Source organism: Zosterops lateralis (genome assembly GCF_965231275.1).
Source record: "Zosterops lateralis genome assembly, chromosome: 3".
Classification (NCBI taxonomy): Eukaryota; Metazoa; Chordata; class Aves; order Passeriformes; family Zosteropidae; genus Zosterops; species Zosterops lateralis.
In genome coordinates, this window is record NC_139764.1 from 46,108,793 (window position 1) to 46,135,596 (window position 26,804).

A 26,804-nucleotide genomic window follows, 5' to 3' on the forward strand; every position below is an offset into this window, starting at 1 on the left:
CAAGAAGAAAAACACAGCTACATCATTTCTCTGCTAAAAGGAAGGTTAACCTCTGTTTACAGATTCAAGCTGAGCTTCTGAAAAAGGTATGTAGTGAGGGGTTACTAAATACATAGAAACCATATCTGCTCAGGCAACACTCCAGCTGAAACTCTCCCAGTTGTGGACATACTTGCTGCAAAGTCCATATTAAAGCTCCTCATGCATACTTAGGATTTCTCTTGACAAATTGCATATACTCCAATCTCAGCTGAGACTAAAAACAAATTCCATCTTCTGACTTAGAGAAAAATCACAAACTTGGCTTTCAGCATTCATTTCACAACAGGCTATGTACAAATACTCTATATTCACAACTATGTTAGTGATGTTAAAGGAGGACTCGGTTGTTTCATACATAAATGAAAAGCTACGTGTGGCCAAAATACTGTTGTTATTTAGTTGAAATAACACATTTAAGTTTTATTGAAACTTGCACTTTGGTGGTGAAGGCAGTGTGTGCACTAAACAAAGTGTGGGAAAGGGGACTTGATCTTCCGTATTGTGATATCTTGTCACTTAGGCTGGGTAGGAGGCAGAGATGACCAAGGCTTTTCTGAAGGATAAAAAGATGCAATCTAAATGTGTAGAAGAGATTGAGGAAAAGACAGAAAATAATGCACTGGCTACTAAGGATGAGTGTAAGCCTCCATGTGCCAGGCAGATAAAAGCAGAAAAGTTAAAACAGAACATGAGTTTTAATTAGCAAAGCATATGATGAGCCATATTAAAAGGTTTTGAAGATGTGTGATAAGGTAAGCCAAAAAGAAACTCCTGTAAAAGGCAGATATTACACCATGAGAAAGGGGTTCAAATGACAGCAAGCACACATAAGTACAGATTACTAAACGCCTCCCTCTGGAAGTAGGGAAATGGTGGGCAGAAAAAGGTCTTTCTGCCCAGGGAATGACACACAGGCATGAGATCTCCCTGCTGATGCTCTGAGCTGGGCAGGCACAAGCTGTCTCTGAACTGCCAGCCGTGACCCTGCCTGCCTGGTGCTTGGATGCATTTAATGGGACTGGCTGAGAAGTACAGCTCATCCGCTCAAGCACTGCAACGTGGCCAGAGCTGGCCTCCAGCCAGCCGGCTCCCAGAGGGAACAAAGTTCAATTCTGCCTGCAATCAGCTCTGAGAACATGCCCAAAATTAATTTGGACATGGAGATAAGGCTACAGGGCAAAGCACAGGGAAAAAAAAAAAATCCAGGGAGGGAAATGTTTTTATGAGGTCAGACAGTTCAGGTTAGAAGGCTGATGAAATTCAGCACAGAAAGCTTAAGGATTTCTTGTGTTTTCACATGGGTAAACTGTGTTTATTTCTGAAAAAGCAAAAATAGCCTTACCAAGCTAAAGAATTAAATTCTTCCTCTGGTATTTCTCTTTCTTCTCTATCTCCAGTACTCTGTAATAATGATTATCTAACTGATGAGAGTTATCAAAAGTACTGAATTATCTGCATAATGTTTAAAGGGGTGTAAGTTATCAGAAGGGCAATTTGTACATGGAAAAAATATTCATTCAAGTAACCTTTGAAACATAGACAGTTGTTTAAAAAACAAGCAAACAAACAAACCTGCATAAAGCAGAGGAGCTTCAGAAGATTACAGCAAAGGGAAGTGTATTTCCAGAAAAGGTAAAAAAAGCTTAAATTTTCTCTTTTATAATGTTTCTACATCTACTCTACATCTACTAGATTGAACAGTTGTAATACACTATATGTTTCCAATCTTTGAAAGCTAAAGGTTACTAACATTTGCATTTTTCAAAAACACATTAGGTCACTGACAGTGTAAAACCCCTACCAGAGGAGAAATAAATATTATCCTATGTATTTTGACCAAGGCAAAGTCCTACATTACTTTCTTACCAGCAAGACTTATGGTATCATCCTAAGATATGTGCTCAAATGCAGCAACAGCTACTGATAAAGTTGTATTCCAAGAGCAGGTATGTATTGTTCACTTTCAAAGCAGGAAAGAGCATTGTTGTGTGCAGAGATAAAGAATACTCTCCTAAAAACAGGCAAAAAATAGGGATAAGGGACAGATTAAGATTTAAACAGAAAAAAGTTCAAAACATGAAGAAAAAAAAAATCTTTGAAAATCCTAGACCCTGAAAATAAAGCCTGATATAAAAATCAGTTTCTGATTAATGGACTTTTGCAATGTTGTGTTTGTATGGATAAAAACCACCAACAATAAACATGCATGTAAAATGATTGATGTTTTTCCAAAGGAATATTCCATATTTTCTTGTCTAATTGCTTGGTTTTAACAGTCATAAAATTCTGGTCTTAATATGACGTTTACCTTGTTCCTTACTACGGACATCAAACAGTTTAATCACATAACATGTGACTATAATGGATGTGCTGAGTTTACATTTCCATCTCTGTTTCAAAAGTCTCCACACAATTTCATGCTCCAGATATTTAACAATCTCTGAGAAGAATTTGCTAGAGAGGTTGTCCATGAAGACTATGGGAGAAAGATTTGCCTTGTTCAACACAGAAGGATAAGGAAAGAAGAGTCTGATAAGAAGATCCCTGGTCTCATGGACTGAGGTAAGAAATGAGAATAGGAGGTGTGTGGAAAGGAGAAAGTTGCCTGTTCTCATCTGACCTATTAAAAATATCCCACAGCAATGCAGGGAGGCTCTGCTCACATAAATAACCTTCTAAGCAGCTGGACTATGCAAACAAAGCTTGGTTCAACTAGTTGTTACAAATCACATATCCAAATACCCTGTAGAAGAAATATAGCATCCATTGCAATATCATATATTCCTATAGCACAAATATTACACAATCTGTGTGCCTGGCTTCATGATCTAGAAGGTCATAAGTGAAGATTATGGGGAGCTCCATGGGGAGCTATGGATGTGGTATACCATATAACACAACACCATTTTCAGAGAGAAGATTAGGAAATACTGACGTGGTTTGGTAATCTTTCATGAGTGCAGAAAACCTGAAGGAATTATCATACTTAAGAATTTCACTTTTCCTCAGAATGAAATATGAAGCAGTTCATCATAAAGAAGTATTAAAGAGGGAACGTTTGTCATTGTGCCATGACATCCCACTTACAGCTGAAGGAAGGTGGGTGGTAGAGTGGTTATGGGAAAGTCAAGGACTGTTTATCAGCCCAGGCAGAAATAATGTTGCCAGTTTTTATCAGTATGCTTTTGAGGCACTTTGTTTAATTGTAGGTGTAATTTGAATCAACAGCCAGAACAAGTCAGGAGCTAGAGAAATCAGGCTTACCTAGCATTGCAGATGTGACTGCACATACATTTAAGCCTCCAGAACAAAACAGTTACAAGGACCTTTTTTGCCCTTTAACCAGAAAACTGGTTTTATACGCAAACACATACTGGTTCTCTTGAGTTATACACCAACGTCATTGGGTAAACCTAACAACATAAATCCATAATCCTGCTGTAATAAAGTCATATGAAACAAAATCCTGTAATTTAGCACATATTCCACAATAAACAAACTAGCAGCAGTGGCTGCTATTCATTGTAAGGAATCCATTGATAAAGCAAATAGATCTGCTTTGGCTTTACTTCAAAACTAATCAATAACAATATCTGGCCTAATGAAACAGCCACTTGTAAAAGCCAGTGTTGCCCATCAACTTTTATAAAACATGATTAATTTCTATGCATTAAACTGCATAACCAAGGAGGGAAATCACTGAGCATCTTTCAGCTGCCCCTTGCTGATAGTAATAAAAAAAGAGCTGTTGTCTCTGAAGCTGCTCCGTTCCACTCCACAAAATTTTTTAAAATCCAATTACTTGGATGGGGGGGAGGAGGATTCAAATAACTTATAAACCTTTGCATATTACTGCTATTTTTCTCTCAGGCACCAGGGAGTCTTTATAAACTGCAGAAATCAAGCCTTTGCTGAAAAGTAGTCACATACAATCTCAAATCCTTTGCATGATGGATGGCAGATTTCACTGGCATTCCATTTTACATTTGTTGCATTTGAAAAAAAAGATTTCTCAGTAAACTAAAGGGTAAGATTGCTAGTCTAGCACTGTCAAGCCCATACAGGAAGCAAGTAGTGCTCCACAGTTGGCTTGGAATAACTAAAAAAGAAGTTGAGGAATTTGGAAGAGAGATTTTGGCTCTGTGACTCCTCTTTTTTAAGTGAAAATAGGATGAAAGTAGTGTGGGGCAAAGTGTGCCTGAATAAGGAGTTAAGAAAATCAAAGTGGCACTGATGGGGCAGTCAGAAAGACACACAGATCTAAAATCTTTTTCCCTCAAAATTGTATATGCCAAGCCTGACCTAAAAAGACAATGAATTAGGTATCACACCTGCAATTGCCAAAGAAGATTTGACAAATTTTGCATAATATAACTTCTTTTTCATTTCTAAAATCTGGCTTTAAATAAAATCCTTCCCTCAAGGCACAGTAGAAGATCCAGAAAGGCTCTGGAGAGTGGCTGAAGAGCTGTGATGTTCAGCCACAGACTCAGCATGCAGAATGGCCAGATGTGGGTCCAGAATGGGCCAAGGAGAAGCAAGCTCAGTCGGTCTGACTCCGGGAGATGAGTAAAGCTATGTACTTCCACCGGAGACATGAGGTGTCCACAATACCTCACATTCTAAACTATTTTGCAACAAAGATATTTCAAGACCCTTACAGTGGTTGCTGCATAATTTTATCCCCAATTTAGGCATGGGAAAACAAGGCCAGAGTGGTTAAATGCATTTGTCAAGAAAGTGCTCCCAGTGTCAGAACAGGAGAAGACATCAAAGTCCACACCTTCATCTTTCTGAGGTCCATGAATTTTGCTGCTATCTTCACTAGATTCATGCTTTCACAAGAAACTGTTCCTGTTTTCACACTTTTTCTCAGATATTTGTGCCTTTCATCCTAAAAGTTACAAAACAACAGCAAAACCTAACTCTCATCTCAGAAAATTAATTCATGTTAAATCATGAATTAATCTCATTTAAAATTGGGAGTGTGACAATCACTAGTTGCAGGTATCCTAGGTGTTTGTTTATAGCCAAAAGATACTGGAAAATGTTATTTTTCACAATTAACATCAGGAGACATTATGTATTTAAAACTTGTAGAAGAAATCAGCATATTTTTCTGCAGGATGATATTACAGAAGCTGATGATATTACAGGTGAGAGGGCAAGTCAGGCATTCCTCACCAAGATGGACATATTATCATTTGTGTGGACATAAATGAAATGTCTCCATGAGTAATCCCTGGCCCAGGGAAGATACACTTTCTAAGATACAGCTTGCTTTTCTTATTTGAGCCCCTCATATTGATTTGATCTCAGGTTGAGGAAGATGGTGAAAAAATATTCAGCTCCTTTTTTGATCACAGGTTTAAATTACCATGAAAAGGCCACACAGCTGTTTCTCCTTTTTCTTATTGAGACTAATAAAAAAATTCCTTTCTTAATAAGGCAATTAAATTGATATCACAAAAACTAACCTAATTAACACCTGAGAAGGTCACTGAATGATCCAGAAATGTTTTTAGTTCACATTATTTAAAAAAGCAGATGTAACTACACTCTTGCCTCCTGATGGCAAGAGTAATAACTGAAAAAGTATAATTTTTGCCCATAAAAGGGCATTTGTCCAAATGAAGCACAATCTCCTCTGCTTTTAGCTACTTCTACAGAACAGAAGGTGGTTAAAACAAGCTAGAGATAATTTTACTGTCAGGAGGGAATGTGTCACCCTTTGGAAAACAAAACACCAAGCACGAGAACATTACTATAGCTTTGGTTTTGTAGGTTAGATCTTTGCATTGCATATGTTTCTTTGCAGGTGTGGCTTCTGAACTTTTCAGTGCTGGCAGGTGCATGGTTTTTTTCTTTCTATCAAAATATCCAGAAATTCGTGAATCCTGTCCAGTACTAAGAGGGCACTATTTGCAAAGAACCTGAATGTCTATTCTAGTGCAAAATTCACACATTTGCAGTCAAACTTTCCTCCCAGTTGAGTATGTTCTCTTCATCTTCTAATTTAACAGTTCAGTAACAGATTTTATACTAGCCTTATTTTGGTGGGGAACGTGGAGATGTAATCACACAAATTTTGCTGTTATAACTCCAGTTAACAGTATGTCATCACTTTTTCTCATCCTATGCATTAACAGCTAAAGTTCCATTGTCACAACAACAAAGTCACATTGTTGGCATAGAAATAGCGATGCAAAAGGTACCACAGAAAAGGAAACAAGCCAAACACTGCAGATACAGACTGAGAAACACTTGATTAAAGTGTCTTATTTCATATGCATTTGCCAAATAGGTGCAAAATTCTTGAGGTATGTAAATAAACTGAGCAGCTTTTACAATCTAGCCCTCACTGAAGCTTTGTGTCCAAACATGTAGGCTGGGCAGCTCCCTGAGGAAAGCTCACCACAGGGTAGTTGCAGTACTCTCAGTGGTCCCCAGTGCAGCTAATTCTAGTCTGTACTTTCCTTCAGTTAATCATGCCAGCACAGGTGCTGATTCCTTGTGCTAGAGATGGAGGCAGGCCAGCAGCTCTGCAGAAATCAATGACTACCACTCCTGCAAGTAAGTCCTATTCTCTGCAAAATTAAGTTCTTGTATATTTTATCCTTCTGGACACTGCTTATTCAGACACCAAGAACTGGAGCCTCAACCACTCCATGATTCCACTTACCTCATAAACACATCAGCAAACCCCTTCAACCATGTGCCATCTCTCTTCTTTATATTCAGCACTGAGGAGAATGAAGCCTCTTGAGCTTAAAAAAATCCTTTTCCTTCAAATACTCTCTCCAGGATCAAAGGTAACTGTACAGCTAGGGAAGGAGGCTTGGAATGCTTGCTCTTAGTATTACCCATGTACACATCTAACTTTCTGTTCTGCTGAAGAGCAACTTTATTGCAGTCTGACTCACAAGATCTAAATATGAAAATAGCATAATATTGTTTGCATGTATGCAATAATAATTCTCTTCCTTGCCAGACTGTGCTGTGCATATTTAATTATATCCATGCTAAGATTTTGATTTATACAAATATTACCAGTCTTTATCTTCCCTTACGTGGGTCTATAGGACTTAAGCCAAGATATTGGTGAAAGTATTGTACAGAGATTAATATAATACAATGTTTGAAACTATGACTGGTCTCCAATCTCTAGTTTTTTTCTGCATTTGAAAGATCACAATTTCAGTACTATTTCATTCTTGATGGCTTCTTATTAAAACAATCTTTAAGACAAATTTTAGACTTATATATCTTGAAGACAATAGATTTTGTATATTCTTTGTTTGTTCTACCAGATGTTATTTTACTGATTATTTAGTACAGTTAGAAGAATACAGAGAAGAATTTACAAACTCAATTTCATACTGATAATTGTCATATTATTTCAAAGCAATAAACATCTGAAAAGAGCTTGGAGCAGCTGTTGGTGATTCTTACCAGGAATACCACCTAATAGAAAGAGCAATAAATACAGAACACAGCCACAATTGTCAAAAGTGGCATGTGACAAGCAAAGTGAATTCTTTCCACTGAATCCATAGTCTGGTACCTTGCAGCCATATTTGTTTCAAGTAATTAGCAATATTTTTCTGCAAAATTCTAGCCCACTAGTAATTATTAGAAAAACACTTCTGCTCCCAGAGCCTTAGTTTGAAATTTAATATGATAAAATACAACTATGTAGGTTTCTGAATAATATATATGCAAGTGTAGGTGGTGACATATGTACATATTTATGCTTCCAGCTTGTTCTGAACCATCTGCAAGTTTGTAGTATGCAACAGGAGTGACAGATCAATGTAAAAATGTCTCTGTAGTTGCAAGAAGAATACACAGTAGTCTAATGCTACTGAGTTACCAGCAAGAAAATTCTCACAAAAGAAGAAAAATAAAAATTATCCTCCATTATTTATCAGATTTCTGCTACAGACTTAATATTTAAAATATCTCCCCCTTTGCAAATTCAGACTAAACTAGGAATAAGAGGCAATAACATAATTTAATTCACTATATTTCAAAAATACTACATTAATTTATTTCATGAGAGATAGTTCCACATTCAGAATTATCACACTTTTATTCCAGATATCAAAATAGTCATTATCATCTCAACACTTTGCTGAAAATTCATAAATAAAATCCCTTTTTATAAAGGAGTCTATAAATAAAAAACATTTGGGGGGGGGGCGATTTTCTACTCTTTATCAGGCTATGTAAGAAACAAAGTATGATTAAATTTGCTATGAACTTTTCTGTAAGGCATTTGAGGCTCCATTTGTGCAAGTTAAGAACATATTAAAAATACTTACTTGGAATCGATAAAAGGTGCCATCATCCTTCAGTGTTAGAACATGGTCTGAGATCGGAAAGAAATAGCCATGTGCTGCCATCAGAGTTCCCAAATGCAGAGCTTCAACTGTTTCAAGAAAAAAGAAAGATAAGATGAAAAAGTTAAATAACTTCATTTCAGCAAGCTAGTTTTGTTGTTAAGACTCATCTGATATCCTGCAGATAACCACTTTGTTCTCAAAGTCCTACCATCGTGAAAGAGCTGTCTTTTTCTATGTAGTATAATGATGCAATCAAAAAAAAACTCACTGCACTCTCCTTAACAAATAGCTTTTATATGTCCTACTTGCAGCTGCAGTTCCACTACTTATATAGACATTAAAAGGTGGCCTCAATGTTCACTCACTTGTTCTGAAGCTGAAAACAGCTATCACTTTTACCTTGATGGTGCAGTCTGCTTTTCTTCTTCAGAACAATTTCTGATTACATGTTAAAATAGTTGATTCCAATTACGTGGTATCTTTCTCAGTATCTTTATCAGAGCTACAATAAAGGATAGAGATTTCCTCAAAAGTTTATTACTGGAAAAATAGCAAAGGATTTCAGGTTCCTAGAACAGTTGAGGTAGGAAGGCACTTGTGAAGGTCATCTTGTCCATCTCCCTCACTCAAGCAGAGAAATCTTAAGCCACTTTCCCAGGACCTTGTCCAAGTGTTTTTTAAACAATTCAAAGGAGTGAGACACTACAATCCCTCTGGATAATGCCCAGATCCATATTCATCCTGTAAGAAGTGCTCATTTGTTTCTATTGCCTATAATTTGGCTTTCAGCAGTGGCAGGCACAGATTTGTCTTGCCCTGACTTAACAACACCACTGCAGCACTCAACCAGCAGTCAAGCATCATCATGCAGAAAGAAATTCAAGTCCTGACGTGCTCTTACTGACAAACACAGAAAGAGACATTCATTTATGTTTCACTCATTATTATTTTCAATGCTAGAAGGCTTATTTATTTACCCATACTTCATCAGCATCCCAAAAAATTCCCTCTTTCACCCTTTGCTCACCTGAAGACATTGACTCACATAGGAGATACAAGAGAAACAGTGGGACATGTTTAGGCTAACCCAAAGCCAGCAAGTGTGTGAAAGGAACAGGAAAGGGGATCTGGAGAGTACTTAACTGAGAGCACATAACCCTACAGAGTTTATTTGATATCAAATATTTATTGCCATCCCCGTGTTTAGCAAACAGGTTCTTGTCCCTCCGGCCAGAGCCATTACCTAAAACACAACACACCCTCTCTGGCAGTGAGCTCTCCAGCCTGATGTAAAATTCTGAAATGATGTCTAGACTTTTCCCAGCTGCAAGCCTACAAGAAATCTCTCTAACAGAAGGGAGCTGCTTTGTTCCTTGTGTCTGCGATGTCTGAAAATCCCATCTGAACTTTGTCCTAATTATAAAAAGTTTATATATTATTGTTATTCATTCATTTCAAGCTACTAAATACCATTATTCCTTGAATCAGAACTTTTGAGTCAATGCTTTCTGTAGTGTGTCAGTCACTGAGGGCTTTTTTTACTGTTTCAATTCATCTGCCTTTTAATTTTATTAAGCTTTTCTTTGTTCTTCACATTGCAACTTATTGTCAATTCAAAAATTCTTATTTTTGTATGTATTATGTATCTTGGTGGAATGAGAGAAAAACAAAGAAGAAATGTGCTGACTTTTCTAGAGAAAGGCTTTCTCAGACAAGGGTGACAGGGCTTGCCAGGGAACTCTGACACAGACGAGAGTGCATTCTCTTTTGATTTAGCATATACTAAATAGGCTCCAGATTTTTTTCATGTGCTTTCTGGATTCTGAATCATATTTTTTTTTCAAGATCACAAGGAGCTCTTATTATTTCCTTTTACCCAGTAAGTTTTAGAGCATATCTGGACTACCATGTCCAATTATGATTAACATGTTCATTGCAGTACAAAAATGACATCAATAAACTCTGAGAAAGTCAAGTGGGAGTCTATAAGATCACTAGGGCTGTAGAATGCAACCTATAAGGGGAGCCTGGAAGAGCTGGGCTTGTTTAGACTTAAAAAAAAGAAGGTTTTGGAGGTGTCCTGAAGTACTTTTCCAATACCTGAAAGGAGATTTCAAAATGAGGGAGCAAAGATCTTTATGGAGGTGGAGGGCAATAAAAAAAATGAAGAAATAAATAGAAGAGAAAATTGTAATAAATCAAATCAGATATAGTTCTGACTTTCAGCCAAGCAGCAGGAGAGGCTGCCCAGATACACTCTGTAATCTGCATCCTTGGAGGGCTTCAAGACCTGACCAGATAAAGGTCAGGGCAACATGTTTGACTTTACAGTTTAACACTGACATGAGCAAGGAGTTGGACTAGAGCCCTCCTGAGATTGCTCTCATCTTGAATTACATTCCAGCTCTGTGACTTTAGATGGGTCAAGCAGAAGTGGAATATAGTACATAAAAAAGGGATGAAGACAACTGGAGAAGAAACTATTTGAAAGCTCCTGCCAGAACAGCCTATACTCCAGGCAAGGCTGGATACAGTAGCAGTAAGAGCTCCTATTTCTCTCACCGATCATTGAGCCATACAAGCAAGTATAGAGTCACAATAGTTATCCATAAAAGAATGGAGTCACGTGCCCTTCTTCAGAAGTCAATTGAAGTTATTTAAGGTCTGAATAAGTCCCAACAGCAGCCTATATCTCTTCTCCAGTTATGTATGGAGAGTACGGTGATTATACTCTTACCTCAGGCAATCTCATTCAGCTGGAACCCACACTAACTCAATCTTAAGGTATATCTTTGTCCCTTCAACCACTATGCCTTAATATGGACATATAAACTTCTCTCTTTTTTTCATTAACTAATACACAATTAATTTTCAGTTTTTTATGGCTGCCAATCCATCAGTTTATTTCAGAATTACAAGAATATAAATGCATAAATATTCCCTTTTAGTATCCACCTAAAATCAAAGGTAGCTTACACTTTGAGTGTTACAAAATTATACCTAGTGAATATCCATCCATAAACATCCATAGGTTTGTATTCCTGCATCACACCAGGCTGGTAGAAGACTAATGCTGATGCTCTCTATGCAGCAGCAGTAGAACTCCAGCACAGAAAGAAAACTCAGCTCTCAGGAGGTTTCTAATCTCCAAGCAACAGGTTGTCCAGTGTATTGCAGAGGCAACACTTTGATATTCATCTCAACTTGCTAAAATCACGCTGAGAAAATAACTACTGTAAGAAGCCAATGAAGTGCAACAGTAGTATTTAGGAAACAAACCCATGAGCTTGAAAAGGAAAATGAAGCCAACAGCAGACTAACCTGACATGTCTAAATTTCTAAAATTCAAATACATACAGCTTCTATATCTCCCAGCTATTCCTGCATAAGAAGTTAAAGGATTTTCATTTAAGAAGCACATTTCATCTGGAAAAATGGCAAATGTAGCTTGGGAACATCAAAAACATTTGTGAAGTGCATTAGATAAGAAGAAAAAAGAACCCTGAAAGAAATGTTTTTCGACATACTGGTTGCCAGGTAGAAAGAGTAATGTTTATATGAATTCAGAATACAAACTCAAAAACTTGGAGGAACAGAATAAAAGAAAAAAAATACTAGGTTTTTAGATAGCAAGTGTACATAGATGCACGCAGAAATGTGATATCTACACAACTATTATTTCACAGTCCTCAGTCACAGTGTATAAGAAACAGAATGTAAACAACATTCCCAGTCACACCCAGATAGCCTCATTGAGAAGGCATAATTCAAATGGCAGTCAGCTGCTATACAAGGAGTACAAACTGCAGCTAGAGATGTGCTGTAAAAAATCTGAGGAAGACAAATCTCCTGAAGATGTAACTGGTAAAACGGAATAGATTTCGACTTCCTCAACTCTACATCTTTTTTTGAAGATATCAATTATCAGATTTAAGGTTCCAGATACTTCCTATCAATTAAACTGTGGGAAAGTGGAGGGACATATTCAAATAACAAATTTACCCAAACCACTCTTTTAATTTTTATAGGTAAAAATAGGAAAGTGTTGAGAGCAACTACAGCTAATGGAAGAAGAATTCCTCAGCTGAAAGACAGGAATGCATCCTTATGAGCCTGTTGCAATTCAACAGGATAAAAAATATTTTATATAAAATCAAAATACTGCTTTGGATGTAGGTTTGATTCTTAATGTATATGTTATTGCTGGGCTAAAAGCTCAAAAAAAGCTAAAAATTCCACGGTTCACTCTGCTGTTGAACTTTATTTAGTTGAGTGGGTAAAGTGAACAACACATGTACATAGACTGATTAGAAATCATTTTTTTGAGACATAATATTGCCCAACCATCTCATGTGCCATTACAAGACAGTGATCTTGACAGATTAAGTGTCGGTCACTTTCAATGTACTTTGTTATACAAGAGTCAGATATTTTCAATGCTTTGGGACAACATAACCTGACAAAATCTAAGGAATGAAAAATGTACCCTAGTGGTTGAGTTTTGACTTCATTTTCTTTTTAAACATAGTGCAGTTCTTTCCTTACTGTAATAATTATTGCAAGGATTGCTGACAGTTTGTTCAGCTTAAATTGCAGGGTATGGTAGTATTGGTGGAACACGTTGTTTCTTATGATAATGTCCACAGGAGGGAATTAAAGAGGAAGAATGTTCCTTGTTTTTGTTTGGAATAAACACGTTTCTATGTTCTGAAACCCCTTAAAGGATATGTTTTCAGTGATTAGTGTGGATTCGTTTTTTCTTATACATCTCAGGTCTACATGTGATGTAGTATCTATATTTTTTTTTACTCTGAAATCCATAAGACACTTCATGGCATCATACCAGTATATTCTCACAATGTCTGAAGTACCTTACAGTAATCATTGAGGGATTGAGGAAAGAAAAATAGAGTATTTTCCAATTGTGCTCCACTTTCAGAATCCTTTTTTGAAGTCTGTTTTACATTCTATGTGGAAAGATTTCCTACAAGGAGCATGACTTGCGGCATTTTGCTTCCTTAAAATTGCTTTATGGTGTAAAAAAGAGTGAAAACCCCAAACTTCCCAGTTTTCTATATATATTTTAGGCAAACAAAAATGGCAAACAAATGAAAACTTCTCTTTCCATGAAACAAAGTATTTCATATTCTGGGTTATTTGTCGAATCTAAAATCCATCCGAGTACTAAAGTACACAACTAAGCCATACAGCAGCCTGGAAAAAGACTTAACGAGTCAGAACTTCACAAGCACGCATTCATTGTAAGTGTCTAATGCCAAGACTTTATCATTTACTCTCACCTCACTCCTGCTGCCATTTCATTGCCAGTGTGAACACAAGCTGCAAAGGATTAGAGTAATAAAATACAACCTGCTTCTCACGCTGACATAAAGAGTAGGAGAGACTCACTGTCTCGGCCTGACTTTAGAGAGACCTCGTTTATTTTCTCCTCTTTTAAACAGGCCTGACTTTGGTCTGTTTAAAGAGGAGAAAATAAACTGGTGAGAAACATTCTCGCACACCCACAGTTTGTAACACTGTAAACCGCTCTCTTTTGTCCCATCTGATAGACAGAATTTGTAAGGGGAGCAACACTTGATGAGTCATTTCAAGGAGGATAAACCAGGTGGTGAAGGAAGAGGCACTATTTGCCCAAACACAATTAAAACAAGATTCATACTTGATTTCAAGAGAACAATCACAAACCACATTATCTGGCAACAAAACATCTTACCTAAATAGGCAGCATTTTTCTTGTGCTGCTGATGCCATCCAGAGGGAAGAGGCTTTGGTAGGAGCATCACTCAGCAGGTAAGGAGGAAAACCTATCAAAGATGGGCTATGAGTTGTCCTCTGCCCAAGGAATGGTAATTTCCACCCTTACAGTCTGAGATGATGTGTAACATGCAGTGCATCTCAAGTATAGAAACAATGATGCACACCTGAAACATCAACTACTTTCTTCAAAAAAACATCCAGAAAAACAGGCACTGTGACAGTGATGAAAGACAGCTGGGTCTTCCTGCACCCTCCCCTCACCACACCCCTTTCTGCCCTGTCTGTGATGGGCAGTGTGGCTTGCTCTAAGATAAGAACAGTGGGTGGGTATTTCAGGAGGAATTTCTGGATGCTCACATGGTTAGTGTATTCCAGTGACAGGGAGATGAGATGCTTGTGACTGACTTTCATCCACATGAGCCTGTGAGAAGATGTAAAATGCTTCTGGAGACTGGTCCAATTGGGAAAACTGGTATTTTAAGGCTGGACACAGTTTCTGGGTGGAAACTCCTCCCAGCAGGGATTCTGGCAGAGTACATCCAGCCCAAAGGTGAAGAACACTTAAGGATGGGTGAGTAAAATGCACTAGGATCCAATCAATGCAGAGATAAAATCCTGGAGAAGCTACACTTACGCATTGTTGCTTTGTAATTGTGAATTCTGCAAGGCCAAAGAGTGAAAACCTTCACATTTCTAGCTAAACATGCCTATATTATAAGCCTTTAAACATCAACTGATTGACCAAATCTGAGACTAAGTGGACTCAGCTTCACCTAGACTTGTCCGAGAAGTTTAGAAAGCGGGGAAGTGTTACTGACTCAACAGGAAGGACCACAGCCTGATTATACTCTAATCCATTGTACTAGATGATACAGTTGGTATTTAAATATTGTATTGGCAAGATTTAGATACTGTATTAGCAATAAATCTGATCATAATCATCTACATAATCACCATGTCCTACTTCTCATGCCTGATCAAGAGCATTTTCTCAATTACTCTGCTACAGGGACACACTACCAGTCCTGCCTTATTTGCTCACAGGATATGGGTGAAGGGGGGGACTGACCTAAATCTGAAAAACTTTTATCCAGGTAAGATCAAGAGAAGTCGTGTCACTATGAAAGACTGAAGGAAAGGGGAAGCTGGCCTACCGTTTCAGGAAAGAATAAGACAAAAACAAAGCAAACAACCTTTATTCATTCACAGGAAGTGAAAGAAAAAGGAAAGAAATTATCATATTGGAGGAGAAAAAAGTAGTCTTTGAAAACGAAGCTGCATCTCCCTGCAAGCAATACATAAACCCTCCATTTTAAAACTTTTTAAGTATTTCCTGTTAATTTTTTATGTGATTGTTTCCCACTGCATTTCAGCTGACTACACATTAACTGTTGCTATGTCCTATTGAAGTCTTCTTTTATTCTCTTAATAAATTTGTATCTTAAAAGGCAGCTGCCTGAGATGTCAAAATGCTATAACTTGAGGTGATAAACCGAAGCTTTCATGTTGACCAAAAACTAAAAAAAAAAAAAATTTGGAGTTGCAACATGAGGTCTCAAGAAACAGACAAATGAGGAGTGAGGTGCTGGCATTGAGCAGTGCTATAACTTCACCTCTGGAATACTTGTTTGTGGTGTTTGTTCGGCGAACTAAAAACATGCTGCTACAGAGGCTGGAAGAAATCCACCCAAGCTGTAAACAACAGGTAAATTTAATTACCAGGCAAAACAGAACACGGCACAATTTGATAACTAGAGTTTGTTACAGTTTATCCAGTATGTAGTCATGAAAAGCGTCCTGAAAATGTTTAAAATTTGCTTTTATAGTTTCCCTGTCTTCTCCAGTCTCAATTTTTTAAAGTACCTATCAATATCACAACAGCAATCAGGCCTTCCAGTGGTGGAATCTAGCTCTGTACCAACAAAAGTCAGCATGTATAAAACTTTTCCCTAATTCCACTATTACTACTCTTTGATCTTTTCTATTTTCAATTTTGTAGAAATCACAGACCTTTTGCTCTTCTATCACTGATATCTCTTGTCTCTTAAAATTGAAATGATAGAAAGATGAAATCCAAACTCCTTTGAAGTATGGGTTTCCTGTTTTTCCCTCTGGGTCTTCCTCTGAAACGGCAACTTTTTGGTTTAAGCTTTAATTCCCATGCTTCTTTAAGGCAAAATAGAGGAAATCAAAACCTGTGTGTCTTGTTTTTCCTAATGACTAAACTTATCTCCATAAGGTATTTCCAAACACTTCATTCCTTCCCTCCTCCAGTATGAATCTCTGAGCTAATATTTAAATCCACATGTGCACCCTTTTGAGCAAAACTGCTAAAGACAAAAAAAAAAAAAAAAAAAAAAAAAAAAAAAAAAAGTATAAAAATTCAATTAGTGCAAATGCACTACTTTTGAGAATTCCTTCAGATGAAATCTTGCTCCACAGTTTCAAGCATCTGTAAAAGACCCAAAATACTGGACATAGACTACTTCTATACTAAGTATTTCAATTATTATGCTATTATTTCAGGTTTTCTTCCAGTCACTGCTAGCACACCAGATCTTCCTACTTTTCTCGCCCCCAGTGGTTGAATCTACAGACATGCAAAGGAGTTGTTTGGCTGCAAATGTTCAGTGGGGAAGCATGCGGTTCGTTCTCCACATGACACCCAAGAATTTGCCCATGTTAGTATCAGCTAGGAAAGATATTTTATATCACAGCTCCCTCAGACACAGTCCCCTGTGTGATGGTGTGCTTTCCTGGCTGCAGCACAGTGCCATTGCTTGTCCCTTTCTTTGTCACTCTCAAGGGAAGACGCAGCTGCCAATTCCCTTCTCAGTCAGCTCTGCTTGGACACCACAAGCACTGGAGCATTTAGAAAAGCACATTCCAGGCACATGACCAATAGGCAGTGCCACAGAGAGTGTTATGTCTGGGATGGGGTTTCTGTAAGGCTTGGCAGATCTGGGGCATGTGAATAACTAGTGTGGTAGCACTACTTGGTATTATTTCAGCATCACTTGGATTCGTGGCCAGCAAATACAAAATGTAAGCTCAGGCTTTTTCAGTGCACAAAATATACGTTCCTGAAGGAACTACAGAAGATAATATTGTTGAATCAGAGGGGCATCAGTTAGCATGCAGTTTCTGAAGTTGGGTGAGGGAAGCAATAGGCAACACTGACTCTTGCAATGATTACTGCTGGTCAAGATGAATCATGACATTTTTTTAGTCTCTAAGTCTGTTTTGATATGAATTGTTATTGCACTAACCATTAACTTTGTGTCATTGTCATGCATTGCTATCATAATCACAGAACACCCACTTATGACCAAGCAGTACAGAAAATACGAAGAACACGCAGCAGCCACAGCTAGAAAAATAACTGCCTCTTTCACTGCACTCAATTCAATAAAGAAGAAAACAATTCTCTTTATAACAATTTTCATACCGCCAGCAAACTGGGAGGATAAAATATTGAAAATAATGTACCTTGTTCTGTGGGAAGAGTGCTGTGATATTAAAGCCCACCAGGAGTTAACAGCTTTATAATTAAATTGGTGTCATTGAGACACACATCAAGAAAAAATGCCATCAAAGCTCAGGAAGGGTAACAACAATAAAGAATGTGGAGGTGGCTTTTCTAAAGTATAACATACCACTCCCCATATGATCAGATACAGTTATCTGGGATGCATATACACAAGAATCCCCATGGCAGTTATTACAAACAGGATCACTTTTGGAGAGTTTTCTTTGTACATTATTTATAGTAGTTTGGTTGGCAAATAAAATATTATATAATCCTTCATCAAAATGAAGGAGCAAAATTTCCAATGTTGTCAAAGTCCATTTTATACCATCCTGTGTTCCTATTATCATAACTCCCACTCCCAGTGCTCACTTGTCCTCTTTGCAATGGATTTACACAGAGATTAGAGAACTATCATTTCATCCAGACAAACTCTGCTATTAAAAATACAGAAATACTGACAGATAATAACTAGCAAAAATAGTTCAGTGAAAACTCTTTCATGAGTGCCTTTTTTTTTTCCCACAAAAAGAGAAGAGGCCTCAATGAATGACCTATTTCTTTTCCAGTGACAGAATCTAGATGTATCTAAAGATACAGACAGAATCTAAAGGAAGAGATAGGACTGATGACAACAGCAGCAGCGAAAACTATCAGTCTTTAAAATAAATTGATAAAATGAACAGAAGTATCTGGTTCAAAATAATGGTTAATCTGTGTTTTATGGCAAGTAAAATATGAAATGGCTGAACTGTTAGCCATAGTGTGCCACTTATCATTTAATCACCCTCAGTACTAAAGAAAAAAAGTTGAAATATATGTCCTTAGGTTTTAGAAAGACTTCCAATGGAAATATGGGGGAAAAAAAGATGTACAAAACAGACACCCATACAGACAACACAATAAGAACTATAATAAAGCATGGAAGGAATGAAAATAAATGCAACAAAAAAGGAAGATTCAGGATGACTTTTGTTGCTGGATATATTTCACAACTCTGCAAGTGTTCTTATGTGGAAATAGAGAACATATAATGTTATGAAAATCTGGTTAACATATTATCTTGGATTCCTAGGGAGCTCTTGGCATGATTCCCTCAAATGTTTCTAAACGTATTAAACAGATCATGAGAAAAGCAATAGGTAGAAAGGAGGGAATAAAGGTTAGGCATGGCAGGTCAGTTATTACACTAAATAGTGTATTATTACACTGAAGGGGGGTGACCACAGTAACTGTGTTCAGTAGGTCCTGGACTGTTCAGGATAACCTCAAATTATCTACAGAAAGGTGTGAATGAGGAAATTATGTCAGATATAAAATTTGCTGAAAGTATAACTACTGAGGTCAGCAAAAAGTGAGTTGTGAGGAGATCATGTAAAATGACATTCATTGAACATACTCATTCATTGAACAATAAAATGGCAGCTGAAACAGAATTTTGATAAATGCTAGGCATTTTAGATATGAACTTTTCCTCCCCAATTGTACATGCCCAGTAAGTGGCAGCTAGGTTACTGCTGCTGCTCAATAAAAACTAGAGGTGCTATATGTGATTCTGTGAAAATGTCCCCTCAAATCTCAAACAGAAAATAATGAATTATTAGGAAAGAAATAGAAAACAACCCAGAAGACAGCAGGAGCATAAGCATAGCACACACACATATTAAATTCTGAGCCCTCACTGCAAGAAAGACTTTGAGGTGCTGGAGCATGTGCAGAGAAAAGCAATAGAGCTGGTGAAGGGTCTGGAACACAAGTCCTGTGAGGAATGGCTGAGGGAGCTGGGGCTGTTGAGCCTGGACAAAAGGAGTCTCAGGGTGACCTTGTCACTCTCTACAATTGCCTGAAAGGAGGCTGCAGCCAGGTGGGAGACAGTCTCTTCTTCCAAGTAACAACCAATAGGACAAGCAAATGACCTCAAATTGCACAAGTGGTGATTCTGACTGGAAAATCTTTTTCACAAAAAGGCTTGTCAAGCATTGGAACAGGTTGCCCAGGGAAGTACTGAGTGACCATCCTTGGAGGTATTTAAAAGATTAGTAGATGTGGAACTTAGGGACATGGTTTAATGTTGGCAGTGCTGGGTTAATGGTTGGACAGAATGATCTTAGAGGCCTTTTCAAACCATAATGAGTCCATCATTCTGTTCACAGTTACCATGCCATAGTAGCTGCTTCTTATATTTTTGCGCTTTTTATGTCATGCTAGTGGTTATATTTGATAATATAAATAATTCCAAAATTTTAAGAGGAAGATATTTAACATTTCTAATAAGCTTAAAGGCTATTAAAATGTTGTTTTCCAGTTTAACTGAATTATTATCAGAAAGTAGATAGTAATTAGGAAACAAATTTTCAAAAGGTAGTGTAAATTTCTTGTAATAATTTCTATATGTGTAACTGAGGTGAATAGAGTCTTTTTATTACTTGAATTTATTTTTTTTACGTTAATTTGAGCCTCAGCTTTAGTGAGAGCAGTAATTTTTTATCACCTATAAAAATTAGATTCTATTGACACTAGATATTTTATGCTTTGTGGTTCCAAGTGTTCTGAAGCCAAATGCGGTCTTGCAGCTACAAAACCAGAGTTGACATGGGTCTTGTCGTCCACTCTGCCACACAATTAAAATCCTGATAATTTTTGGCATTTGAGTAGATGACTGAATGAGGAGAGGAGAGGAGAGGAGAGGAGAGGAGAGGAGAGGAGAGGAGAGGAGAGGAGAGGAGAGGAGAGGAGAGGAGAGGAGAGGAGAGGAGAGGAGAGGAGAGGAGAGGAGAGGAGAGGAGAGGAGAGGAGAGGAGAGGAGAGGAGAGGAGAGGAGAGGAGAGGAGACAAAAAGAAGGAAGGGAATATTGAAAAAAAGTGAGAGTGCCTAGGGCATATTAGTCTATCCAAGATGAAATGGCAAGCAATATCCTCGCATAGTAAATGTGACTGATTTAAGACCATCACTGTGCCCCTGTGTGTAGAGCTGTATTTCTATACATGTGCTATGGAAAAACTTATAACACCCCTAAGGTCAATTATTAACAAAATCAAGAGAAAGTCTCACACTAACCTTCCAGTCACCAATGTAAATATCAAAACATGACATGTAAATATCAAAACAGTTTTGTTTACTTGACTATAAATAGCTGCAGCAGCTGTCAGCAAGATGAAATAGGATTTCAACTGCTTTTATTCAATTAAATTGGCCAGATTCAAAATCTCACTTCCACCTACTTGCATTTTCCATTACTACATAATACAGTTCTTTGGCAAACAAGGAAGCAGAAATCTAATGAAGTCTCTAGACAGTTATTTAGCTGCTTTTAATTAATTATGCCAGTGTGAATTGGGAATTAGTAAATATTCTTCCTCTTAAATCTCCAAAACTTGGTATGATCACAAAGGTTCAGAAGGAGGCTGTCAAATAGTAAGAAAACCACAAAAATTCCTAGTAGCTTTAGTAGAAATGAGATAGAATAATTTCTTAAGAAGGTCATTATAATTCAACTTATGCAATCAAATAATTAGCTACATTTCTAAAAGTTATTAGAGTTGTCCCTAAAAGAACATACTTTGCCCTAACTTCATAGGTAAATGTTTCAATTGTGTAATTTAGATTATGTCCTAATTTGTTGTGTGACAGGATGAAAATCATTCCTTCAAATGGTGCAACAGAGCATCTGAAGCTTTTTCCAATTAAATTACTTAAAATTAAAACTTACTGATATTTCAGCTTCTATCAGCTTGATCAGGTAGTAGTTTTAAAACTAACTTTTTTTTTTCTAACAAGTAGGCTTGTTCAGACTTATTTTTTAAATCAGTATTTTGCATTCTAGTCAGTTCTTTTTTTCATCATTTTCTCTCAATAAGGCTCTCAAAGACCTCAGTGGAATAAAGCCCATGCTGCCTACTGAATTGTAAAGAATATGCTGACTGTTGGTTTGTTTCAATTTTTTAAAAACTAATTGAATATCAGACAGGTTTTATAAAGTAGCTTTTGGATTTTAGGTTGAGATGTAGCTTAAAGACCATGTTACACCTAATCCTATTTTAAAGTTGAATCTTGTTTCATTAGAGTTAAAAATAAAACCCCCAACTTTGCACAGAGGTTGGAATTTCATCTTTAATGATTAAAACAAAGGACGAAGGAGTGAATATCATGTGAAGGCATTATACTTACACTGAAAACAATTCTGAGTATAATCTGGAAACTTTAATATTAAAGGCAATAATTATTTCCTGTTAAAATAAATCTTTGAAGTCAGCACCATGGAATCAGGACTACTATTAAAAAAACTAAAATTAAAAAAAAAAATCAATTGCTGCCTTGCTTTTAAAAAGAGATAAGGAAGCATCAATAGAGATCTGTTTTACACAGAAAATGTGTATGTCACACAAGTTATAGTTGAATCATAGAATTATAATACAGTTTGGGTTGGAAGAGACCTTAAATTTCATCTAGTTTCAACCCTGTAGACATGGTCAGGGACACCACTCAGTAGGTCAGATTGCCTAAAGCCTAATTAGAACCAAAAGAGTTCCATTTTGAATCAGTATTCTATTGGCAATATCAGACAGGTTGCTCACAGAAACAACCTTACAGAATACGTGTATTTTGTCATACCAATACCTAATACTATAATTTTATTTTTACAATAATTTCATGGTACAGAAAATTATGCTAGACAGCAGAAAATTCCATACTTGTCATCCTTACCATTACCCATTACTCCAAGACAGACATTTACTTATAAGTTAAACAGACACAACTCATTTATACTTCCCAGGTAGTTCAAATGTTTATAAAATTTCTTAATAGCTAGGGTGAAAAAAAATTAACTATTTTTTATGAAATCTTGCAAAATAATGCTTCCTTTAGACAATAATAGAATAGGAAATTAATTTGGACATGTTTAGCATGATGAAACAGCTGTAATAGTTTTACCTATCTGGCTGTGTGAAAGAAGCACTATGTCACCAATACCATGGTAACATACTCTGCATCATAATACTGATACCATATTTCGCATCAATACTAGTCACAAACTTTGTATCTTCCCATAAACTGTTCTTTTTTAACCAGATGCCATACTACCAAAAAGGTCAGAAGAAATGACTGTTCCATCAAAGAGAATTGAAAATGAGTACTGATGTAGCCTACCACCTAACTACAAGCAACAAAATAAAATGGCCAAACTAGGAACATATTAATCACTTTCAAGAGTGGCTACCTGGAAATGAGACTTGTACAAACAGTACAGGCACATTTGTAGAAAAACAGCTTACTCCAGGTAGCTCTGCAGTTCTATGTGCTCTTGGGTAACACTCCTAACACACGCAGTCTACACAGGATAATAGGTTATACAAATCTGGAAGACGCTTCAGTGGAAAACAACATGAAATCCATTAAATCTGATATATCCTGTCACAACTGAATTGCAGACAATATACTTCTGTTCACCATTTAAAAAATCCCTCTGAAGGCTTTGGGCAAATAAAACCCCCTCTTCACGTGAACCTTTACCATTGCACTCCTGGAGCCCCAAGAGTGGCCCACTGATTGCCACACACAGGTAGTACCCCCATGCTACTTGTAATTGTAGGAAACCTGACCCATACATTTTTTGCATGAGTATCACAATGTTAATATTATTGGCAGTAATACAGTGTCTGTAAATTCTGACATTTTTCATTCTCAAACAGAATTTTGTTTTACCTTCTTTTTGCTCATCTGAGATTAAAGTCATTATTCCATTGAAATGTTACAGGATCTGACAAGATCAGATCAAATTCACCCAGTAGAAGGAAGCTGGTAAGTTAGTTACACTAGAATTGACAAAGGTTCATGAGGTTTGCCATAGAACAAAATGTGCTTGAATTTCTATCAGGCATACGAAAAATGAGAGTGTCTGGTTTCCAGGTGTCCCTGGGTTCCCAGTATGAGGGGTATGGTATGTGTGCAGGCAGTATAAATTACTTTTATTGGGGTTTTGATTTTTTGGCGTTTTTTAAGTCAAGATAATAAAAGGGGAATATTCTACTCTTGTTCCACTTCCACAGGTTTTGATTAATGCAAAGATAAGGATGACCTTTCCATTCCCTTTTTTATTCCTTCTCATAAGAGACTCTTTCTCTGTTAGCAATCTCTGGAAGTACCTCCCCTTTGCTTGAAGCTCTCTAGTGCTGTTTCCCAAATGGCAATTGTTTAGAACATCTTGTCTGGCTCCTGCTCTTTGCTGCTACCTTTCTGCATATAATTGGGGAAAGGGCAAAACTGAGAACTGAACAATTTTTCAAGTAAACTTTCATAAACTCAAATTAAAGCCCTAACACTTTCCTTCTAACTCCTTCAAGCAAGTACTGTGTATTCTCAAGGTCATTACTAGTACATCAGCTGCTGGAGAGAGACTTTACTAAAGAGGGAAAACTGGAAGAAACATAAACAGATGTTGTGCTACTGAGCCCTCCCTTTTTATTGCACTGGATCAGTGACCACAGCTCACAAAGATGCTGATGGGCATCTAGTTACAAATTAGTTACACCAGTTACATGAAAAGACTATAAATGGTGAGAACTGAAGCTGAACAATCACAGGAGGGTGTAAATATCAAGGTAGTCTTTTTTCATAATTATAAAACTTAGATTTAGTCATATATATATTTCAGTGTAGTTCCTGATTTCCAAGAGCAGTAGCGAACTACTTCAATATCTAAATGAGCTGGAGCAAAGCAATGTGAATGCAGAGGTTGAGCATTCTAGAGTGGCTGCAGTGGCTCTGCTGGAGCAACTATTCAATAAAGAAGTGCCTCCAGCCAAATTCAGCAGGTTTGCAGCTATGAGAAAATTAAATAAGCAACACTCAGGAATAAAGGTACTTTAAAGGAACACAAGGATTATGTCTAAATGTATTATCTACACTTAAAGGCATTTTCTGAGACATCTAGATGAAAATTATTCCTGGGATGACTTGAAGATGAAATGAGTGTTTGTGACTAACACCATTTCCTTGTGAAAAGACTGGAAAACTCATACTGTCCTTTCTTCTTTAGGAGACAACAGCATGATTTATGATTAGGATATTGAATGTTAGGGAATTGAGAAATCAAGTGTTTGCTGAAAGGGCATCGAAGAAATCAGTGCAAGAACCAAGTACAGGATTAAAATCTTGGCAATTTGACCTGATACCTTTAAATCAGCTCATTTACCCTTTTTTGTTCTATTTTTCCCACTAAGGATTAAAGAACTTTAGTATCTGATGTGGCCAGTCTGGTGCATTTCACGTCACTAATGATCACTTCAAAAAATGAAAACACAAAGTAGAAAAACAGAATAGATTTTCCACATTAAGAATAATTGGCAACATCAGTGAAGAGTCAGCACTTACCCTGTAATGGTCAATTCAACAACACATGTCTAAGTGCCAAACCACAAGCCCTTACAATTCTGTAAACTCAGTTAATTGCTTCTTTTCAGGTTGAGATCATGCTTATATTTATGCCTGAATAAAACTTCACCATTAAAAATAACTTGGACAATTTCTGTTCCTTAAAATTTTACAGATGAGTTGTAGGCTGAAACACAAATTTTTTTGAGTACATATTGAATAGCAAACAATGTAACAGCAACTGTACATTGCTTTGTACACAGATATTCTGGGCACAAGCTCTGCTCCACTGAAATAACTTGAAATCTGGTACAAATTAGCAGAACCCACCAAATTCCAGTTTATTTTCTTGATGAAGTTTTACTGAAGCAAGCCAAAATCTTTCAAATATTCCCCTGAATATTATTTTCCATTTATTAAAAATTTGCATGGTTTCATTGACTGGCAGTTTACAAGTTCCAACTTGTTACTATTTTTTACTGTAAATTACTGTTTTCAGGTGAAAGCTTTACACTTATTAACACAGTGAAGCAAATGTTGCTGTCAGGCCATCTTCTGCCTTATGTTCTCCCACTACCCCTAAAGCTGCCTACTTCATTCCCACTTAAATGGTGTTGGAGTTTTATGCCCTACGCAAAACAAAGGAAAAAAACTGCATTTCAAAATATTCCTTTTTTATATATAAAGCGTGGTAGAATCACTTTCTTCTTACTAGTTCTGCGTTCTATTAAAGAACAAGTTGACTGAAAGAGTTAGATGTTTTCACCCTGGAGAACAAAAGGCTTGGAGTGGGATCTCAACACATTTTTCCAGTGCTTAGAGGACAGAAATTCTCTTCACAGGGAGCCACACTGAGAGAGAGTTTCCATCTACTCAATTTTTTTATGGTGAGAACAAACAATCACTGGATGTGATCCCACCAGTGGCAGTGTTCAGGATGAGACAGGACAGAGCAATTGGTTATCTCGCCCAGGCTTGCCTCTCCATGAGAGTTTGGACCACATGATCTTCTGAGGTCCCTTCAAACCTGAGATCCCTTGTGTGAATCTCTCTACTTATCCCTTAAATCACTTAAATTTACCTGCCTTGTTTGCATGAGTAGTTGCACAGCACTGTAGATGAGGTGTGCAAATAGTCTTTACATTTTTCCGGACAGAGTAGAATATACACTTAAAATGTGCACTCCAAGATCTACTTTATGCTGTTCTTCCAGGTCTGTGGCTGGTATCAGATTTAGACAGAGATGACAATTTTCAGTGCAAACTAAGGCATTATTTACTTCTGCATCACAAAACTGCATAGCTTCACAAGTGATTTGTAACAGGACCCTACGGGGCAGTTTTAAAAGACAACCAGATTAAACCCTGACACATGGGTTAAAAGCAATCAGAAGACACTGGAAATCCAAATTATAGTGACAACAGATTGAAGAAATCTGGGGGTTTTCCACACGAGGTTCTAGATCGACTTGTCCAGAACCGAAATGAAAAGCAAGACACTTTTGGATTTTGAAATAACAGAACATTTTCAGAAGTTCTGTCATGTGAAAAGCTCTTGCTCACCATCTGTCAAGTTCACTGTCATCTGGCAATTCTGAGCATTACCCAAAGGAAGCATTTAGGGCTCTTTGTTTGCTGAAGATCTGAATTTAACCAGCTCCAGAATAGCTGACTTTGGACTAGGACCAAAATACATAAGACATTTTTGTCATTATGGATAGGTTTTTTTCCATCCATGC

The 26,804-nt window shown here is 37.1% G+C and overlaps 1 protein-coding gene across 5 annotated transcripts in view; it reads right to left on the reverse strand.

The window, feature by feature from the left end:
* The window catches only part of RGS7 (regulator of G protein signaling 7), a 235,474-nt gene that overhangs the window by 55,309 nt on the left and 153,361 nt on the right, over positions 1-26,804 (reverse strand). For all 5 annotated transcript variants that reach the window (XM_083857586.1, XM_083857588.1, XM_083857585.1 and 2 more), the window contains exon 5: positions 8,367-8,473. In XM_083857586.1, coding sequence (XP_083713712.1) covers positions 8,367-8,473 — 107 coding nt within the window. The remainder of the gene's footprint in view (positions 1-8,366; positions 8,474-26,804) is intronic.